Source organism: Saccoglossus kowalevskii, chromosome 2 (assembly GCF_978046115.1).
Source record: "Saccoglossus kowalevskii chromosome 2, keSacKowa6.1, whole genome shotgun sequence".
Classification (NCBI taxonomy): Eukaryota; Metazoa; Hemichordata; class Enteropneusta; family Harrimaniidae; genus Saccoglossus; species Saccoglossus kowalevskii.
In genome coordinates, this window is record NC_140642.1 from 11,442,064 (window position 1) to 11,462,859 (window position 20,796).

General features: G+C 36.8%; 2 protein-coding genes across 2 annotated transcripts in view; both read right to left on the reverse strand.

The window, feature by feature from the left end:
* The window catches only part of LOC102806895 (N-acetylgalactosaminyltransferase 7-like), a 39,586-nt gene extending 35,674 nt beyond the window's left edge, over positions 1-3,912 (reverse strand). Inside the window, exon 1 of the mRNA XM_085504721.1 lies at positions 3,757-3,912. Within this exon, the coding sequence (XP_085360847.1) occupies positions 3,757-3,912 (156 nt within the window). The remainder of the gene's footprint in view (positions 1-3,756) is intronic.
* A 10,043-nt stretch (positions 3,913-13,955) lies between these two features.
* LOC102806774 (E3 ubiquitin-protein ligase TRIM56-like) lies at positions 13,956-15,479 on the reverse strand. The gene has a single exon (XM_006825709.3). The coding sequence runs from the start codon at positions 15,477-15,479 to the stop codon at positions 13,956-13,958; it is 1,524 nt and encodes a 507-aa protein (XP_006825772.1).
* Positions 15,480-20,796: the final 5,317 nt, after the last annotated feature.

Here is a 20,796-nt window from a genome sequence, read left to right on the forward strand (position 1 = left end):
ATACTTATTTAGGTGTAAGAACTCGTGTTTGACCAACTTCCACCATTGCAAGTTGTTAAAATAATGAAATAAATATACTGGTATCATTGGATATTTGATTTAATTGTGAAACTTTCTAACAAAATGTTAACTGCTGGCTTCGAACCCTCAATCAACAATTCCGCAGACACGGTATAAATTCAACAACACCACAGAAGATATTCGTCTGTTGCCTGAATTGTTTTCGTAATATAGGGAACGCCATCGACACTTTAACAAAACTTACCTTGACTTGGGTCTTGTTTATCTCTTGTCACAATCTGGAAACTGTTGAACAAATTGCGCGTCGTCCAGTTTAAGACGTTAGTTATTTTATTATTTATTCATTCAGTTTTGTATGGTGGAGTTTATTATTTTTTTGCGACGTTCTTTGTTTACTTGTTTACGGTTTGAGAGATTTCAGTTTATTTGATTTACGTTTTTACGGTAGCTCTGAGCGGGACTCGAACCCACTGTCTTTTCAAGCTAATTTTGTTTTATTTTGATGGCACGCTTGTGTACCACGCCACGACGTTGGTCGTTAAGTGGTGTTCATTTTTCTAACTAATCCAGTGTTCCGATGAGTTGAACGGAAAAGCCAAAACGATTGCTGGTTTCTGATTGCTTCGGTTCTGGTGAGTGTGTATCTAGTGTGATTCGAACCCATGTCGTTTGTATTGGGCGTTTTTTTATTTCCCATGTTAGCTACGCCGTAATACGCAACCACTTCCCCGTTTTATTGTGATTTTGAGTGTTTAATGATGTCTTCCTCACGCGTCACGCCATGACCCAGTTTCAACCACACGGCCATTTTGCAACACAGTTCGTGACCCTCGGCGTCACCCGACTGACTATATGAGCGTTCTCTTCAACTGTTAAGCTAGTAGGATTTATTACCGTTATTATCATTATATTGTCACGTGATTTGTTTTAACTTATGTGTAATGTCTTAAGTATCTTTATTGTAATTTGTATATACCAATTCGTATATACCGAGGAAACGACCCCGATTGAAGGTCATGTATTTTATGACGTCACCAATTCGTGTGTAGGTACTGCTTCTAGATCTGTGCCCTTACTTGTTTTCGAAGTGTTGATATTGGTGATTATTATTTAGTAGTGATTACAATAAATAACGCACGAAAAATAAATTCGTTGAATTGTTATAAAATGCAAGTCAAATTCAACTTAGTTTCCCCGTAAGCGAATGATTTCAGTCACGTGTAAACAGCCGATACGATATCCGCCATGCTTTTGAATGCTCACGTGACGTATTATTGACCGGATAGGTCAAGTCGCTAATTAACCAATCAAAATGCTGGATGGTGCACACGTGTCTAAATTACATAGCTCATTTAAATATGTTAATGACAGTTCACCTCATGGTGAACGCAACACGGAAGAGATTTACCGATAATGTAGTGCGATCTTTTGCCTTTGATTTCCATGGGAAAACGGCATGATTTTTTTTTTAAATCAAGAAATTATTTGTTTTCGAAAGATAAATTATTCTTCAATGCTCAGTTTAACACTTTTACGGTGATAAAAGCTCATTGTCTAAAACTTACGAAACACAGACGTATTCAGAAAGAGTATTGACAGAGGTCGCCGCCAGAACAAAAGCAGTTTCATTGCCTGTCTGACATCTTATCACCGCTGAACAATAAATAGGTGTGAATATTTTTAGGCATGTTGTCGAAACAAATGAATAGGATTTAGGAACAATGCCGTTTTGGAACAGCTGGTTGAAACAATGAAGTCAGTCACGGTCTTGTTGAATTGGGGGTGCGGTTAGTAATAGGTACTTTTCAAGTTTTCAATTTTTGTTAAGAACTCTTTAACCCCGAAGCCGGAATTGGGGGTGCGGTTACTATTACGTATGCGGTTTATATTAGGACTTTAACGGGGTATATGCAAATTGGATTTGATATGGTCTCAAGAAAAAACAATACTTTTAGAAGTCCTATTTAAAATGAGTGAGTCTATAAAAGAAATGATTCATGTTCACCTCAGACTATATTTATTTTGCATTTTTTAAAGCAGCAATAATCTCATTCATTTTTGTTTATGCAGTAAAACACTTCCAAGCACTCACTGCATTCTGTGATGCAATTGGTTAGAACTAGGGTTAACTGATATACGTGGGATGGTTGAACACTCTAAAACACTTGTGAGAGGTTCCCTTTTTGTGAGGTTTTCATCGCATATCGCATATCACTATGATTATGAAAGTTACATACATGTATATCCTTATTTTATAAATTCTAGATATAAGATATAACAGGCTTTGACAACAGACAGCCCTGTTCTATATTTAATGCCATATTCCACAAATTAGCAGCAATGAAGGGATGTGCATGGGAGTACATTTGGTTAAATAGTGCTGTGATGTAATCAGAAGTTGCTGGCAAGTTATTAGTAGAGAAATGCGCTAAGCATATTTGGTTGAATCACTAAAAAATATATTGTGCAACCAAAATTCAGTATGTAGAACCAATGTACTGACTTTTAATGTATTATCATAGTGTATATCGAGGAGTCCTGTTCGTCTGGGAAAAATGATTTTGAACTTCTTTACAGCCAGTGATTTTAGGATTGACCATCAATTTGACAAATTCGATCGAGTCACATAATAACACAATGTCCAGTATTACCTATTATTATTATATCTGTCAATGTAACGCCATAAGTTACAGCGTGCCGTAATTTTGTGGTATTTTACAGGGTATTTTCATCCTACCATACAAGGAAATGTAAATTCCAAATATGGAATGATTACGCATGTAAGCGTCCTCCAATAATAAAAACAAACATGGCTACCACCACGTTTTGACCGGACTCCACACAAAGAAGATTCTGTTCTAAACTTTAAGGATTTTGACATTCCCATGATGCATCCTTAGAAGGAAAAGATGTATAATAATAAGGTTATTACGAGGATACCTCAAAGTATGCACTCAGACAGTACTAGTAGCCATTGCATCGATTTCCGCTGCGCATCGGGCGATACTCCTGCTATACTGTCTTTGTGCATACTTTGAGGTATCCTCGTAATAACCTCATAGTAAAGTACTTGTATGCCCAATTTCATCTGAATAAATTAGTGAGAAATAGGCATGAATAAAAGCAAAAATGATCACCAGTCCATTTTTGTTCAAATTTTGAAAAAAATATGACGTGCACCTGTAACCTAATATGCATGATCATAATTCAAATGACAAATTTAAGTATCAGAGATCAAAATGGCCGCCAGTCAGCCATACTTCATCAAGTTGTGTTCAAAATTGATGTGCATATGTAAGTCATCAATATATAACATGGTATATTTTTATTCAATGTCATTTCAGCAATAATTCTACTTTCAACACTCCGCCATTTCACTTTTTCAGAAAGTGAAATATGCATGTTGTGATCACCGGCAGAGTAGCCTGTGGCTCAGATTGATTTAAAACTCTAGTGGTAATCACTTGTTGGCTGTCACCTAGGAGAAAATATCGGGGGATTATATATAATAATTTCCCGTAATATTTATTATCAAGATGAAAGAAATGTCTGTGAATAGAAACTAAAAAATAAATAATAAAAACCAAATATATCATTTGAAGCTTAATAGCTGTAGTAGATATGTTGTTCACAAACAGATTTACAGAATACTTACTCACTTTATTATTAGTATATAGAAAGCATTATTACATAATTAAATTAGGTTATGCACACGAGGTAAATCTTAATTTTTACCTGAAGTGGTTTCCTTGGCATATCAGCTCCATTCAACTGTACATGCGTGTCGTCATCGCGATCCACTTGATTAACCAACAATAATGTTCTAGCCATGTAAACAAAACCTAGGCTAATAATTAATAACAACATGCAGCGTCGTTTACGGAATCGCATGGTAGTGTTTTTAATACATGTTCTGCTCATCACGAAATAGAGTTTGTACACGATGACATGTAATCTACCTTGATGACCAGCATGGTTGCCAGCTACGATCCCAGTGTTTAACATACATCAATTTAGAGAAGTATCGAGCCTCCTGGCAACTGGCGTCCTCATTGTGGTGATAATCCAGATGCAATATGCTCCGATCCACGCAGTGTTGCAGTGTATACTGTGGAAATCGATAATAATGACTACTGTGTCGTTACTGTCAATGATTTGTTAAACGGAAGGCTCGATCAGCTGCGGTGATTCCCAGGGTCTGCAGTGATTCACGAAGTGGGTCCATTAACAATGCGCCCCGTCCCGACCTAATCAAAGTGTGAATGGATCGGTGACCCTAACTGAACCTACTGATATCGGGTTGCTTGGCACTCAGACAAATTGATTAGGTCCGACTGCCAATCTAATTGACCTTTGCTTGCTTGCTTTTGAGTTATTAAAGCAGCTCTCAGTCCGAATATTGAGGGCGGTATTCACCGCGGTCTCAATAGTGTGTCATATGGATAATACAAAACTACGACGGAACGCCAATGCTATGGGAGTGACAATGCTATGGGAGTGACAATGCTATGGGGCGAGAAAACCAACAAATTAGTTGGATGTTATTTATTGAACATTGGTCTTTATTTTGAAACTTGTTCTACGCGTGGTTTTATTGCGTTCAAAATTGTTTCATTTCAACTTGAAACTGCGCATGCACACACACTGACGTTTCGAAATGCATACTAATCAGGTAACTTATCACTGGTAAAAGTTATTGGAAACATTTTGAGCAATCTTGAGCAAGAGTGCTGGAGTGAAATATCAACCAGCCTCTACATTCTCCCTGAATGTCGTAACTTGCTATGATCACGTTGAAGAAGAAAAAAGTGGTTATTTTCAACAGTTCAGTTTGCTGGAGTCGGATCAAAAACATGTCTCAAAAACACTTTTACATTTCTTTTATGTTTTCGATTATTTTTTCAGCTCGTAATTTATAACTACCATCTTTGCACAGTTTTACTGAAAAGACGAGTTTTTCATTGCTCATGAATTTATGCTAATGAGACGATATTATATTTTCGCGCCAAATGTATCTCGTCCTACAATTCTAGGATTAAAAACCTCGGACATACCCAGGCGGTGTTCGCAATGTAAACGCCCTCAAGCGTCGAATATATGCAACTTGTCTGGGACATACCGCACTCAACTCAGCTTGTGAGCACAAAGTTAGTAGTTGTTTATATATATATATATATACTGTAAAGGGGGTAATTATTCACTGGGTTTTAATTTAGCTTATTTCGCTGACTGGAAAAATGCGCTAAATTAAAACACAGTGAATATGTAAAATTTAGCATAGGACACATTATCTAAATGACGAAACCGTGAATTTAAAACCCACTGAATATGCCGGAAATGGTAAATCAGTGAAATTTAAACTTTATTTGGATTGTAAAACCTGGAAAAAATTTCTGGCTCACTGTTGCCATGACAATGGCCCCAAAATACTTTCGAATACTTTCGCGCCAAATGTATCATGTAATTGTTAGATTAGTGGATCATTTTCTGAAATTTGCTAATTTAATTTTTGTGTGTGAATCTATTGAAACTATTTTCGAAACATTGTCGTAATATGCTCACATTTTACAATTTGTCACGAAAAATACATTAACATTTTTAACTTAAGATTTTTCCTTTGCAAGGCATACACGTTTCACGAAGTCATGAACTTTCTATTTATATATCATAACATTTAGAACAATGAGTGTACTCAGAATGGCTGGATTCCAGGCTAGGCTAACCCATAACCTGAACACTCCAGCCCGGGACTCCAGCTTCAGTGTATATCTATATGCCTCTCCACATAACTATATCTGTATTGAAGAGGGGCATACAAGTTATAATTACAAATGGGAAGGTTAATTGAGGGTTAGGGTTGGTAGTTATGGGCGAGGGGTCCTAGGAACTCTTACTCAAATTATTTATAAATGTCAATTGACTGTTTCATTTGATTACAAACAGCGCGAAATTGGATTAAAATCTAAACTAAACTAAATCGAAAGCTGAACTAAATCGAAAGCAACAAGTTTCGATTTAGTGCTTTCGTTTTAGTTCACACGTACTGCCTACTTTCGCGGTGAACAGTTACCTTAATTTAAACTTTACACATATGGAAAACAATGTTTTCAAATTTTCACACAAATTCCAAATCGGCCGCCAAATTAATTATCATTATTCCTTCAATGTGTCTATATATTTGGGATTAAGAATTGCAAAAGTGATAGTATTGTTTAAGATTTTGAGAAAATAAATGAATTTCATAAAACACACATTTAGAGCTATATACAAATGCATAGTAAATTGTTATCGTCACTGTGAATATGAGTTTGAAAATAAGTAATCTCGAACATGACTTAGCTACACTAGTTAGGAGAAATCGCGATATTTATTAACCGAAATCGTCATTCAACTGTCCGTCATAAATGTTAAGAAAGGACTTTAACCCCAAATTAATGAGGTAATTCTCTAAGTGAATCTAAGAACCAAATTTCATTTGATGGTTAATATTTCAGATATCGGCTATTTAAGGATTAGTATTCCAGAAAACGAAAAAAAAACAAAAAAACAGAAAATTGACGAATTAAAGGGTGGTGGTAGTCGCACAGTGTGTATTCGAATTTCATGTAAACAAACAATGTATTTTCTACGCGTTGTGTACGTGGCTATGGGTTCCATATCAAACAGAACGCGGCGCGACGACCACCGCCCTTTAAATATTAATACTTCAGTTGTGTAATGCTTATACAAAATCATGCATACAATTATTCATAAAACAACCATTTGTATTTGTACATCTATTTCCAATAACACTCAGCATTCTATATAAATATAACGACTAAACTAACAGAGATCATTCAATGTCAAGTCTTCGTTAGAAGTATCACGTTCACTCTGCTGCTACATGCAGTGTCAAAGGTCAGTCCATGTTTATTCCACATTGAACAGTTCGTCGTGTCCATAATGTTTGTAATTGTAATTGCGACATCTAAAGTGCCTACATCATTAATTATAAATTATTACATGTTTATAACATTTGCTAACACTAACACTCGTTAAGGCATCTAAAATGTCCATACTATATACTAACACCAACTCTCATCAAGCCATCTAAAGTGTTCTTACAATGTGTTAACACCAACTCTCATCAAGGCATCTAAACTAAATGTTCATACAATGTGATAACATTAACTCTCATCAAGGCATCTAAACTAAGTGTTCATAGAATGTGATAACATTAACTCTCATCAAGGCATCTAAACTAAGTGTTCATACAATGTGATAACATTAACTCTCATCAAGGCATCTAAACTAAGTGTTCATACAATGTGATAACATTAACTCTCATCAAGGCATCTAAACTAAGTGTTCATACAATGTGATAACATTAACTCTCATCAAGACATCTAAACTAAGTGTTCATACAATGTGATAACATTAACTCTCATCAAGGCATCGAAACTAAGTGTTCATACAATGTGCTAACAATAACTCTCATTAAGGCATCTAAAGTGCGAATAGTACTAGTATTTGCTAACACCAACTATTATTAAGGGGTTTAGAATGTTCTCGTTAAGACATCTAATATATTCATACTATTTTCGCATACTAACTCTCATTAAGGCATCTAAAGTGTTCACACTATTTACTAACACTAACTCTCGTTAAGAAATCTAAAGTGTTCATACAATGTGCTAACACTAACTCTCATTAAGGCATCTAAAGTGTTCACACTATTTGCTAACACTAACTCTCGTTAAAGGGGAGCAGAGGTGTGGCTTTTGACACTCTGTACATGAAATTTGAGATCTATGAATGAATTCTGTCGATAAAAACAACTTGTATGCGCTGCGAAATGCCCTAAATATTGGGTATAAAACGGGCTGTGAAGCAGACGACAAACTTCCGCTTTTACTGGTGTCATTTCGCCTCTAGAGGGCCAGTCAAATGACGTAATCAGTGAACACTGATAATTGAACCCATTCATGCTAGTACGCCAATTCCATAGAAATGCTACTATGAAAGACCTTGTTAACTGACTACTTAAAAGTTGAAACATGGCGAGGTGTTGTGTTATGAATGCCATAACGATTCATGTTATGTTTCTCGAAATCCCAAATAAAAAATCACGTTGTTGGTTGCGAGAAAACGGCAGAAGAACTAACCAGAAAATGAAGACACGTACAGCGCTCTAGCTATAGTAAACAGTAAGCAAATAAATATTGTTTGAGTTAAAAAAAATAATTAGAAATACGCTATACGATATACATAGAACATGTACCATAATTTGTTCAAGACCCCAAACTGATTAATTTATTCATCAAGTACAATACAAACTTAGTGTTATTCAAAGTTTTGCGATGGAGGCAAGTACGAAAACAACAACATCAACGAGGACAGAGTTTTTCCTCATAAACCTTGCCTTTGATTTTAGATTTAAGAACAAGGTAAAAAGCTAATACATATCCAATATCAATTACCTTCAACTAATGAATATTATACACGTTACATAAGACATTTCTAATGTCACGAACGTATGGGGTCAAACCGGTCACAGTCGTAAAATGTAAAGGAATTTGATTTTACTTTTTAAAAGTCTCGGTTTCAACCATCTTTTCGGTAAATCTACAACCCTGAATAACATCTTTGGAATCTTAATAGAATTAATGTGTATGATATGTTGAATTAATCATGAATTGTATAATACCATGAATGTAGCACATGCTGTAACTGCAAAATCATTGTAATAAAATTAAATCATGACGTTAACACTTATTGAGTTTGCACGAATTTCTATAAGTATACAATAATTTAGTCCAGTCAATCTCGTTTGACAAAAGTGGGTGATTTTTGAAGAAAAATCCACAGAATCATGCCTACATGTCTCTTTGAATTTTGTTATCAATTATTTTATAAATTACAAGAAACAATTGGAAATAATGCTGACCTTGACCTGAAAGTCAAACTTCAAGCAACGCAATCAAATAACGAGCTTGAAGAGATGAGAAGTAATAACTTGATGTAATAACTTTATTGTCAACCTATCTCCATTGAGATCTGGACTAACATACAATTAAGATTAAAAAGTATTAAAAAGAAGTATTCCCGCAGAAACAAACTTGAAATTCGTGGCATCAAAGAACAACCGGACGAGGACACGGACAGCTTGGTGGTAAAAGTGGCTAAAGCCGTGGGGTCGCTGTAACACCGTGTAATATTGACATAAGTCGGCCCCAGGAAATTCACCAGCGAGATGAACATAGTTCAGAGCGCATTCAACTACATATATATCAATTAAAACCTGAAACCCACAAATAACGAGATATTCGGCAAAGCCAACGACAAAAACAAACTTCGTAACTGGAAATTTATATGGAATAACAGCAGCAAAATATATGTGAGAGCACAGTCCCTCCCTCCCTCCCTACCTACCTACTTACCTCCCTCCCTCCCTCCCTCCCTCCCTCCCTCCCTACCTACTTACCTACCTCCCTCCCTCCTTCCCTACCTTCTTTATCGCCCAATTTAACATTACAAATAGCAAATCAGCCCACCAATTTTCGATGATATGTTTCGATCATAAAATATCAAAATCGAAGACAAATATTGGTTACGCGCCGAAAAGAATGGTAAATAAAATAGAGTTCATTTCAATGACCTCAAAAGTCAAGCACGAAATATTTCTAGGTCAAAGATATATCAGGGGGAAATTCTTTTCCTCTGTCCTCGTCCCCTTGAGGTACGGGATCGGGAAAGTCACTTTAACTTTACAGTCAAATAAGACACACACAACGGAATACGTTTCAGCTCTCGTCTTAGTCGGTCAATCGAGCACTATATAAGACACAGCGCCCTGGGGAAAAACGACTAAGTTGTAAGAAAACTCAAAGCACTGACGACGCCAAAAATAGTGACAGACTGTGCAGTGATCACGTGACTAAGAATTGCCGGATACCCGCAATGCGCTGATGTAAGGGAAGGAGACCAATTCACACCTAATACAATAGCCGTTTCTAGACCAGGGATAGAGGGACTGTGGTGAGAGAAAAAAAAAGATGGACCATCAGGCCATCATAATATCATCTGTACACACACAAATCGTTGTCGTTCATTGAAATTAACGCTTTCAACATTATGCACTGTGAACAGATCTTGTGGAAACTACTATCGTGGACGAGAAAGTTGCCATGATAGGTGTCAATTATCGCAAGCCTATAAAAGAATTGCGAAGGAATTCAATATCTTTCTCACTAATGTTGGCCCAAATCTTGCAACGAAAATCACTGCTACTTGTAATTATGGTCAGTTAAAAAAAAATAAACTCTATTTCCACCCAGTGTGTGACAACGATGTTATCGTCTAAAAAAATGTTAAAAACATATACAAAAAGACTTCTACCGCATAGGCAAACAGCTACAGACAATCCTCCATGATTCAGGTATTGTTTTAACGAATTATTGACAAGCAATTCATTAATTTCTCGGATAAAACCACATGTTATTAAAAACACAATTCGGACTCCGCAAAAAATATAGTACCACCTTGCTTTGGCTGACCTGGTCTCTGACGTAGCTGAATAAGTAGACAATGGCTTGTTTACCTTGGTGGAAGCATGGTGGAAGGTTAGTGAATGGAACAGCGCCAATAAACTTATAATTACTACTGATAAAACTAATAACATGGTTTTCAAAACACCACAAAAACCAATCGCCCGGAAGGGCATCTTAGAAATTGACGAGTCGCCCATAGAGGGCGTTTCATCTACTTATTACATGGGCGTTTCAATCGATCACCATTTTAATTTTAAATCTTACATCAACAAAGTGAATAAATTAATTAGCCCTAAAGTGTGTATCATTTCGCATATTTGGCTTTTTGTTATTTTAACGCACATTTCTTATTATTTTGAAATATGAGATCATTATCTCGAGAGTATATCTCTAAATTATACAACACGGTTCGCTACATCATCTTCTTAACAAGTAAATTATCAAATACATTAATTCAAGTAATTTAAACTTTGTACACCAATCATGTACCACAATCTATATCCTACTAATTAATTAATTAAACAATTAATTAATGTATTTATTTATTTATTTATTTATTTATTTATTTATTTATTTATTTATTTATTTATTTATTTATTTATTTATTTATTTATTTATTTATTTATTTATTTATTTATTTATTTATTTATTTATTTATTTATTTATTTAATCCTATAACACAGGTATGAATATCCTCGGGCGGACATCCGGGTGTTTTCATCGCCTGGCAACCATCACGGAAAACTCTACTTTGGTATAGCTGTTGAGACTCTGCTGGTTAGTGTAGCATGATTAGCCCTACCTGTGCAATATATATAAATTCAGCTGCTCAGGGTTACTTCAAAGTTGAGTTTGTGCTGTTTTCACTAGCTCGTGAAGAGCCAACAGAAATGCATTGTATATCAGTGCGCGTCTTAGCAACGTTGAACGTTCTCTGACTGGACGTAGCTTCGCCCCCGAGGATATGCGAAAAAATAGTATAATTTAAATATGCGAAAATAAAGTATAATTTAAATCTCGTGAATGTGCCGTATCCGAAGCAAACACACCACTCAATTGACCAAAAAACTCTCTAATCGTCGGTTGAACAGGCTAGTATTAGATCAAAGTGCCAAAATAAAGGGACGCTGGATGATTGACAATGTAACCAAAGCAAAAATAATAGATGACAAGGCACGCAGTTTCCAATTCCACAATCCATAGTTCATTCCAAAAACACCATTTTAATTATTACTACCCAATGAATCGCCATAATTAACCCAACATAAAAACCCACACAGACATAATACTTAACACTATCAGTTCTTCGGAACGAAGAAACTAGAGAGGATCAGAACCGACGATATAAACCTGGTCTCCAGTTGATAGCCAGGGGGCAACCTTGTAGAAACCAGTTCTTTGCGCCACCATTTTTTGTCACGCTCATCCACTTGACCCCATGGTGGAGCTCTATATGGTTAGTTTAATATAAATTAAACAAAATTTGATTAACTAATTCAACAAGGCATGATTATTTCCTGTAATTGGCAGAACAAATAAAGTAATTTAAAGAAAAGGTCAGCTAAGCAGTGCGCCCTCAGTGTCCAAAGTGACAAAATCTCCAATGACCAAACTAGCCGGGGTCAACCGAATTACGATCAGAATGGATTGCAATACACAAGAGGATCCTAGTTTTGATTGATTTCATTACCTTTTTGAATATATGTCTCATATACTTTATTATATTATTTATTTAGCAGTTTTTTAAAAGTTCCGAAATCGTGAAAGCCTACAAGGCGGTGGTTTAAACAGTACAACATAACATGTACAAGAAATGATAAGAGAATGATGAAAAATATAATACTAATAAAATAAAATATATGAAATTAAAAAATACACACGGCGTACAATACATCAGATTGTAATTGACGAGACGATTTATCTTAATGTCAAGTGTAAAGTGGCGTGCGGTTAACAAAATCATTTCTATGGCAGGAGAGTCAACGACAGCGCATGGCATGAATATCGTCACTAGCGACCAAAACTCAAACATTTCTTTATCGGAAAATCTCAAAAATACCTATTTTTCGAAATATTAAAAAAAAATCAACAAACATACATGATTCTGACGCAACGTGATTAGCTTTAACTCAGTCCACTGAGGAAAGTGATATGTGGCTTGACATCCTGTGTAATCTGTATGGATCTTTCAAAACGACTCACAGTGGGATAAATATCTGAACTGAGTAGACCCGAGGAGGGGATTCTTCCATAGAAAAGATATATGGGTATATGCCACCCAACTGGGTATCTTTTTCACACCAGTTTCTAGAGAAGTGGGTATCAATATTGACACGTTTATGGTCCAGAAGTGGGTTAGATTTTTTTAATGAAAAAGGTTCGAGAAATCTCCAACAACAAAATTCTTTGGAAAAACGCCTGAAACTGTTATTCGAGAGCCGTCTCTTGTTTCCCAGCAGATAGTGCCTTACGTACTTTGAACTTTCACCTATTCTCTATTCTCATATCTGTTCTCATATAGTATGGCATCATTGTGTGATACTGCGCATGCGTTCTGCAGTATTGGAATCAGGCTTATATGTTGGTCTTGAAGTGGGTATGCAATTATTAAAAACAGTGATCTGGAAGTGGGTGGGCGTCAAACACTAATTGGGCGACACACCCCTACCTATTGTGCTTGAAAGAAAATCCCGGGGGTGTAGACAATATTCATTGCGTGTATTTTAAATAACACATACAAACAAGAATATCATATATTGAACACAGTGGACTATTCAAGCACCCCGTAAAATATAGTGGAGATTCCTCCTGAATCTAGGTAGTTTGCTTACTTTATTGAGAGGAGGTAAAACATGTCCATTGTGGTGCCGTGGTTTTCAGTAATGTTTATCAAATCACTATTTCAAATTTGACAGCACAGTATAGTTTGTGATAATTTGCACCGATGCTACACGTCTGGATACCCCAGTTTGTTTTCTAATCACGTAATCGGCAATAAAATGGTACAGTTTACTGCGAAGCATCTACAAATAGTTGTTTCTGAAATAAGACGGAGACATCCTTTCATCCTTTCATAAACTCCAGAGAGCAAATTATATATACACATCCCCTGCATGACAGAAATGTAATACATGCGATACAGGATATTTAAAATTAAAGTTATTGTTACGCAATAATAATTACTAGTATGAGTTGCGGTCACCCCAATCTGCGCATGCGTTATGAAGGAATTGTTATTATCTTTGGCACCAGCTGAGTGCTACAAATTAATGTTGCTGTACGTGGTATGTTTAGTTTTAAAACCAATCGAATGTTTTTTACCCCGATTTTAGTAAGGATATTATCAGTAGCCAGCCAGTCTGTCATTGTTTTTCTCATAATACAGAAATTACGTTAGTTTGACAACTATTTTGGTGGGTTATCATTAGTTGAACTGCCTCCAAACAGACCTTGCTTCATGGAAGACCACCATGACATGTCGAGCGGCAGATCCCCCATTTCATGGACAGCTTTCCACGACGGCATTACGTCGATGGCATTGGGAGACCCCTTGATGTGCAGGTTTTTTATTTTCACTGTCAGTCGGTGGTTGCCTTCGTCCTTGGGTACCATTTTTACTGTGAATGTTCTGCTGTGTTTGTCCCGCGACTTGCATACAGAGATGTCGAGTTTGTTAATCTCCCCGCTCGGCTCTTCCAGCTCCGCCACCATCATACTTGTGCAGCCAATATCCTTGTCCGGGTCGTACTTCTTCGTTTCTATGGTAACGGACACCTCCTGTCCAATCCTTACTACTGCCGGTAATTTACTGACGTCGAGGTGTAGCTGGGATGGCAGCATCGGGATACCTATAGCACCAAGATGGCCTTCTACGGTGACATCCCGTGGAATAAAATGCGGTATTGCCATGATGCTTTCTGGGGAGTTAGAATCCAAGGCGACCAGAGAATCCATGGTATTTGAAGTCTCGCTTCGTAAGGACATCATTTGAGACATATTACCAAATCGTAAGAGGTTCTCTACAAACTTTCGTGTCTTTGTACTGACTTCCAATGCAGTCTGCAAACGACCAAGTTCTTTCTTGATATTCCCCCTCACAATGCAGTGTTTTGCCTTTAACCCATCCAGTAACTCCCCTTCTTCTTCTCTCAAAGTACTCGACACTCGCTCTATTACTTCTTGTGTGTGTTGTTTAATAATACGTTGCTCTTCCAGGTATCTTTCGGATGCAAGTTTGGAGGCCTCCTCGACGTTAATTTTACTGTCGTGCATTTCTTTCTCTGTTAATTTTAACTCGGCAATCTTGATTTCCAGTTCTTCGCGGTATTTTTTAGCCACTACCGCTATATCTAGGTGTTGGTGTTCCGGTGCACGATGGTCGATGATGGTACATTCCACACACACACCTACTTTGCACGTACTGCAGTAGAATTTCAATTCGCTACCGACATGTTTGCTACAATGAACAGCTGGTTGAACCAGAGACGGGCTGATCGTTTTAGCTTCCTCATATTCTGCAAATGATAACAATTTGTGATTTCTCGTCGCCGGGATCTTCTTATGTGCATTTGAACAGATCGAACATATATCAAGTGCACATTCTACACACCTGTTGTCTGGCTTGCGTTCCTGGCAACTGTCACATACTTGCGTGCCCTCTCCTTTTTGCTTGGTCTCTGCCATCGCCAGAATGTTGTTCAGAAAAAAACTGGGTTTCAGTTGCTCTAATCCACCGTCAGGCACGGGACATTTTTGCCGACAGACTGGGCACTTTATATATTCTGCATCCTTCTCGACGAACCCGACCACACACTGCGCACAGAATGAGTGCAAACACGGTAGAATTTTGGCATTTTTGTACCGCTCCCAGCATACTGTACATGTAAGAAAATCTTCGTCGATTTCAATGCGAGTCGTTCTTTGCGTCATGGCTGCCGCTCTGGAGTCGGTTGACCCCAATTGTTATATGAATTGCTCTGTTGATACCCAGGCAAATGTCCAATGTCAAAAGACTACAAGCCGTTGACGGTCTTCATCAGCGTTCACTGAAGTACATTGTATACAAAGTACATTGTCGCACACTTAGATGTTCGAAATTGCAGTTGAAGATATACATTATATCGACAGTGGTATACTGTCACTGTGACCTACATAAATATATATGCATATATATATATACAAGACGTGGAAGATCGGGTCGTGTGCAATACTGTTAACACGCAGTGGATGCCGGGATTTCAGGGAGGGTTCAGTTCCATGTATGGTGGGTTAGCCAATTCGTCATTAAAATATGGCAACCGCTCCAGATATATGCGTTCGCCAAAAGTATGACTTCCATCCAGCTTGAACTTTTTCCCGATCACGCAAGAAATGAAATGAACATGTTTGCGTTTAACACACCGTGTAGGCCGCAGTGTCTAGAAATATAATGCGTCTAAGGGTCACTGTAACCTGTAGATAAAGACGATTACTAAATAGATACGTGAATAGAACTATCTGAACAAACAAAAAAACGGTTTTTAAATAGTATTAGGTTCTTGACTTATGCCACCAAAATCCTGTTATGTTGGTAGGTATACGGAGTGTATATGGTGTACTATAGCCACACTATTTTTCGTTTTTATATGAACACCACATCCACATTGACGCAACAAACTAAAGGGTTGGCATACATATATTGTCTAGGGTGTAACACAGCCATTGTTTATGCGATGTTATATACCAAGTTTACACTCATCAAGAATATCTTTTATATATTAATCCAGTTTGTGTTATTTTTTCTGATTCTTATAACTTTCTGGTTGAGATTTCAATCTGAGGCAATATTTGGTTGTTTCATTATCTGCTTTATAGAAACTTGCCAAGTTCACCCCTATATCTATTGTAGGTGTCATTTTATTTACGCCAAGAATAAAACGATAAAAAGAGCTACAGGCTCATTTAATAAATCAAAGGTCCTTATTTCTGAACTATATATTTTAAAATTGGCGATATAAGTTGGTCAAACATTTAATACATATAGTTGGTGATATCATTTTATTACTTGGTATAGTATTTCTTATTGTAAATAATGCTTTCATGGCTTTTTTCAGCATTTGGTTGTTGAGCTTGAATTTTCCGTTGGGGGTGAAAATTACCCCCCAGGTAGCTGAATTTTCCGTTGGGGTTGAAAATTACCCCCAGGTAGCTGAATTCTTTCACTGGATTTATATTTTGATTATTTATTTATAATATACCATTGTTTTAATGCTATGATTGACATGGACAGCGACGTTCAAATGAAATGGACTAAGCAGCAATTGTTCTTTTGTTCACTGAAAATGTTAGGAATATCAAAAAATATGACACGATATTGTGTCCGGTCGCATACTTTTTTCCAGCACGCCATATGTACGAAGTGAGGTTTTCCTGATGATTGATGATTTTGCATGACATTTTAAAATTTAAGCTGTTTCACGTGGTTTCGCCGAGGTAATTATCAAGCGTAATAATGGTCAACACTTTACGCAACCATGTGACGCATACATGCGTACACGTGACAGGCATTCGTACAGCATTGGCGATAAAACACGTCATACTGTATGAGATGCAGCAGTTCTTTCAAAATACAGTGGAAATTGTAAATCAATACATATGCATATATAAATATTAGCATATATGAATAAAATACATTTCACATAAAATTACAAGTCTATAATTACATAATGTGGTGTGGTGCATAAAAGTTAGCCAGCTCGACAGAAAAATTGATATGATGTTTGTATTTATTAACTCCAATTATTCACACAAATCAATTGATGTCAAGTATACATGTAACAGCGGGATCCAACATAAATGTGAGCAATATTGTTATATCGTATGTCGTGTTAGATGTATACCAACGTACTGAGTGCCATCATGGATGTACATCCATGGTGCCATATAGTGGAAGATATTAACTGTGGCGCCCTTTATTAATAACGCCAGTTCATGTACACAAACAAATGACTGTACTTTCCCTCTTTATATAGCGGCGTATTGTTCGATTTGTGGAAAACTGTTGTGATTTAGTAGCATACTCTCAAATAAATAGTTATGATTATGATTCAATTATTTACCGATATGCAGAACATGCAATCATTTTTTTAATTATATGAAAATTGGTGCTTACAAGTCTTAGTAGGGGATTTGGATTATAACACGATCTAAATCCAACGTTAAGCCTATAAACGTTCCATTGTTTTTAGTGCCAAACCCCTTTGTTAAGTACAACAACAAATATTTCGTTGGTGTTTGTGAGCTCTTGTGTGATTGGTCAATGCATGGACAGCTCTTCCACTTCCGTGTTTTACTCCCTATCAATTTGGGCCCTGTTTAACCATAGACAGTATAGTAGTATAGTAACACCAATGTCAAACGCCGTATGCCCAACGTAAGCAGGGCTGGAATATTATGATGAGCAAGTAAACAATGACGTCATATTTACTTCCATACGATGTCACTAATTAATTGAATAAAATTAAAAGTTAGTTTCAGACGGCAGTAATGTTTCCGTACATGTTATATTCAGTCTGTACCCCATTTTCGACAAAATATTTGAATATTTTTGTTTTCATGGTGCATGAATCTTATTATGTTATTGTTTACCGACTATGCTCGTTTTTTATTTTTCTCTGCCACGCATTTTTTTTTTTCAAACAAACTTTGAATCCGTATGTTCTCTCGTCTGTCACCATCTTGACAATAGCTCACACTCTTTCAACCGGAATTCATGTCTAAGGTTGTACCCCGTTTTCGTCAAAATACTCGAATATTTTAGTTTTCATGATGCATGAATCTTCTTATTATGTTATTTTCCACCGACTGTGCTCGGTTTTTGTTGTTCTCTGTCTTGCACTTATTTTGAAATTAACTTTCAATCCGTCCGTTTTTATGTCTGTCGTCATCTTGACTACTTATTCACACTTTCAAACGGAATGCATGTGTAAGTTTGTACCCCGTATTCGACAAAATACACGAATATTATTGTTTTCATGATGCATGAATCGTCAAATTTTGTTATTTTTACTGACTACACTTGTTTTTTGTTGTTGTCTGTCTCGCATTTTTTTAATAGACTTTCATTCCGTTTTCCTTTTTCACGTCTGTCGCCATCTTGACTACACGTCCAGTCTTTCAGCCTGAATGCACGTCTATACCCTATACTCTACGTTATACCCTGTTTTTATTAATAATTTCAACAAAATAACTCGAATACTTGTGAATAAATGAGGCACGATTGTCTTTATTATTTTATTTCCACTATTATCGTTTTTTTTGTTAGCGTTTCAAAGGGTTTCTTTTACGTGACGACCAAGGAAACGCAAATCTTCGCTATTTTCGATGTTGATGCCCGGGCTCTGAATCACACACACAGAGTTGTTAACATGAATTGCTGTGTCTACTGCGTTTGGATCTTCTTCACTATCATTTCCACCGTCATCAAAATCCGAAAAAAAAAACATCGAGCAAATCATCTACACACGGGAACGGCCATTTAGAATACCCATGGAATACCGTAGGCGACTCTCATCAACGAAATTATGTAGTCCGCTTCATTGATTGTTTAGTTTGATAATTTATAAACATATATTCAGTGTGAGACTGTTGCTTTCAAGTTGTGTTAATACAAAGATGATTTAAACTTGTCCCTTCCGTTACCAACGTATTCAATATACGGAAATAGCACGTGTGTGCGTTTGCGTGAGTGAAAGATGCAGGCGAAATTTCTCGTCAGTTCTATATACAATGTATTTCGAACGCGCGTGGTCGGCGCCTTTGATTGCGTTTATTTTGTTCTTTCATTCGCGAAATCTATCACTGGCACCGTTTATTTTGTCGTGTCTCACAACTGAATCTGATGTCCAAGCTGACTTTGTTTTGTCTGTATATAGTTTTGTGGACAAGGGAGGTCATCTTGGTTGCCTAATTAACTAATTAAAATACCTGTCAGGCATCTCTACCTTAACGAGAAATCGAAATAAATATTTAGTTTATGTTAATGGTTAGTTTAAATCACCTTAACTTTTTTCCAGCCTACCCTGCTACAATTGAATCGCTGGAGTTGCTTGTCCTTCCTACTATATTGTCTATGGTTTAACCACAGGGAGCCCAGGAACTATAATCAACTGTAATACGCAGTCTCTATGAGCGGGGGGGGGGGTATCGGCTGGCATCTAGTGTAAGAAATAGACATTAGATATAGATAGATAGATTAGATATTTCTTACACTAGATACCAGCCGATACCCCCCCCCCCCCGCTCATAGAGACTGCGTATTACAGTTGATTATAGTTCCTGGGCTCCCTGTGGTTTAACTCCGGGGTTACGTCCAAACGCCACCCTCTTGACTGGAGATCTGTGTTAGAAAATAAACCTTTGTTGTTGCGGTGTACGCAAGAAGATGAACTACTTATGTTTTTAACATCACCACTTCACCTATTAACAATTCACCCCTAGACGTGATAATTTCATTTCAATAGTAAAAATCCGTTCTCAAATTAAAAATCCAAATAATCACAACCTCATCGAAATTCATTTTCTATTCTTACCCACAAGCCACACCCAGACCATTCATCAAAACGGGTGGTCTGGGGTATACTAGTATTGTATTCGACCATGTTGAATGTACACAGCTAATTGAGCTGTTGAATGTACACAGCTAATTGAGCTCCTCAGTAACGGTGATTTTTTTGGCCAAAGTGGTGTTATTATCCTTTGAAGAAAAGGTAATCTTATATCTTAATATCTTGTGAATAACTGGGAGAAGTTTCAAGATGTCTTGTATAGACGGTGAAGAGAAAAGAGTGCCAAAACCCTTTGTGGATCCAGCCTTTGTTTATGATATGGACACAATGGACAAAGTCACAACAACAAAGGACAAAAAAGTCACTAAGAAGATAGGAAATACTCAAATGAAGAATATACCTGCTAATGAAGAGATCTACACTGACTACAAGTCTGAAAGAGGCGAGCAAGTGCCATGCAACATTAAGTTTAAAACTAAACGCATATCGAGTTGGGTAGATGCCATGAAACAGATGTATAACTCAGCATATGAGAAGAACAATGGAGTGTTAGTTAGTTGGGAGGAAGGATCTGAAAATGAAGTGGGTAGATTATCTATATCTGATGCCAATTCAACAGACTTGATAGATAGTCAAATCCTCAACATTGCTCTCTATAAAAGTGGTGGTGTTTTGGTTCAATCCAAAAGTTTTATGAAGTG

Bases quoted from the DNA above. Each gene is read 5' to 3' on its own strand.
- LOC102806774 (XM_006825709.3), bottom strand. From the start codon at position 15,479: ATGACGCAAAGAACGACTCGCATTGAAATCGACGAAGATTTTCTTACA.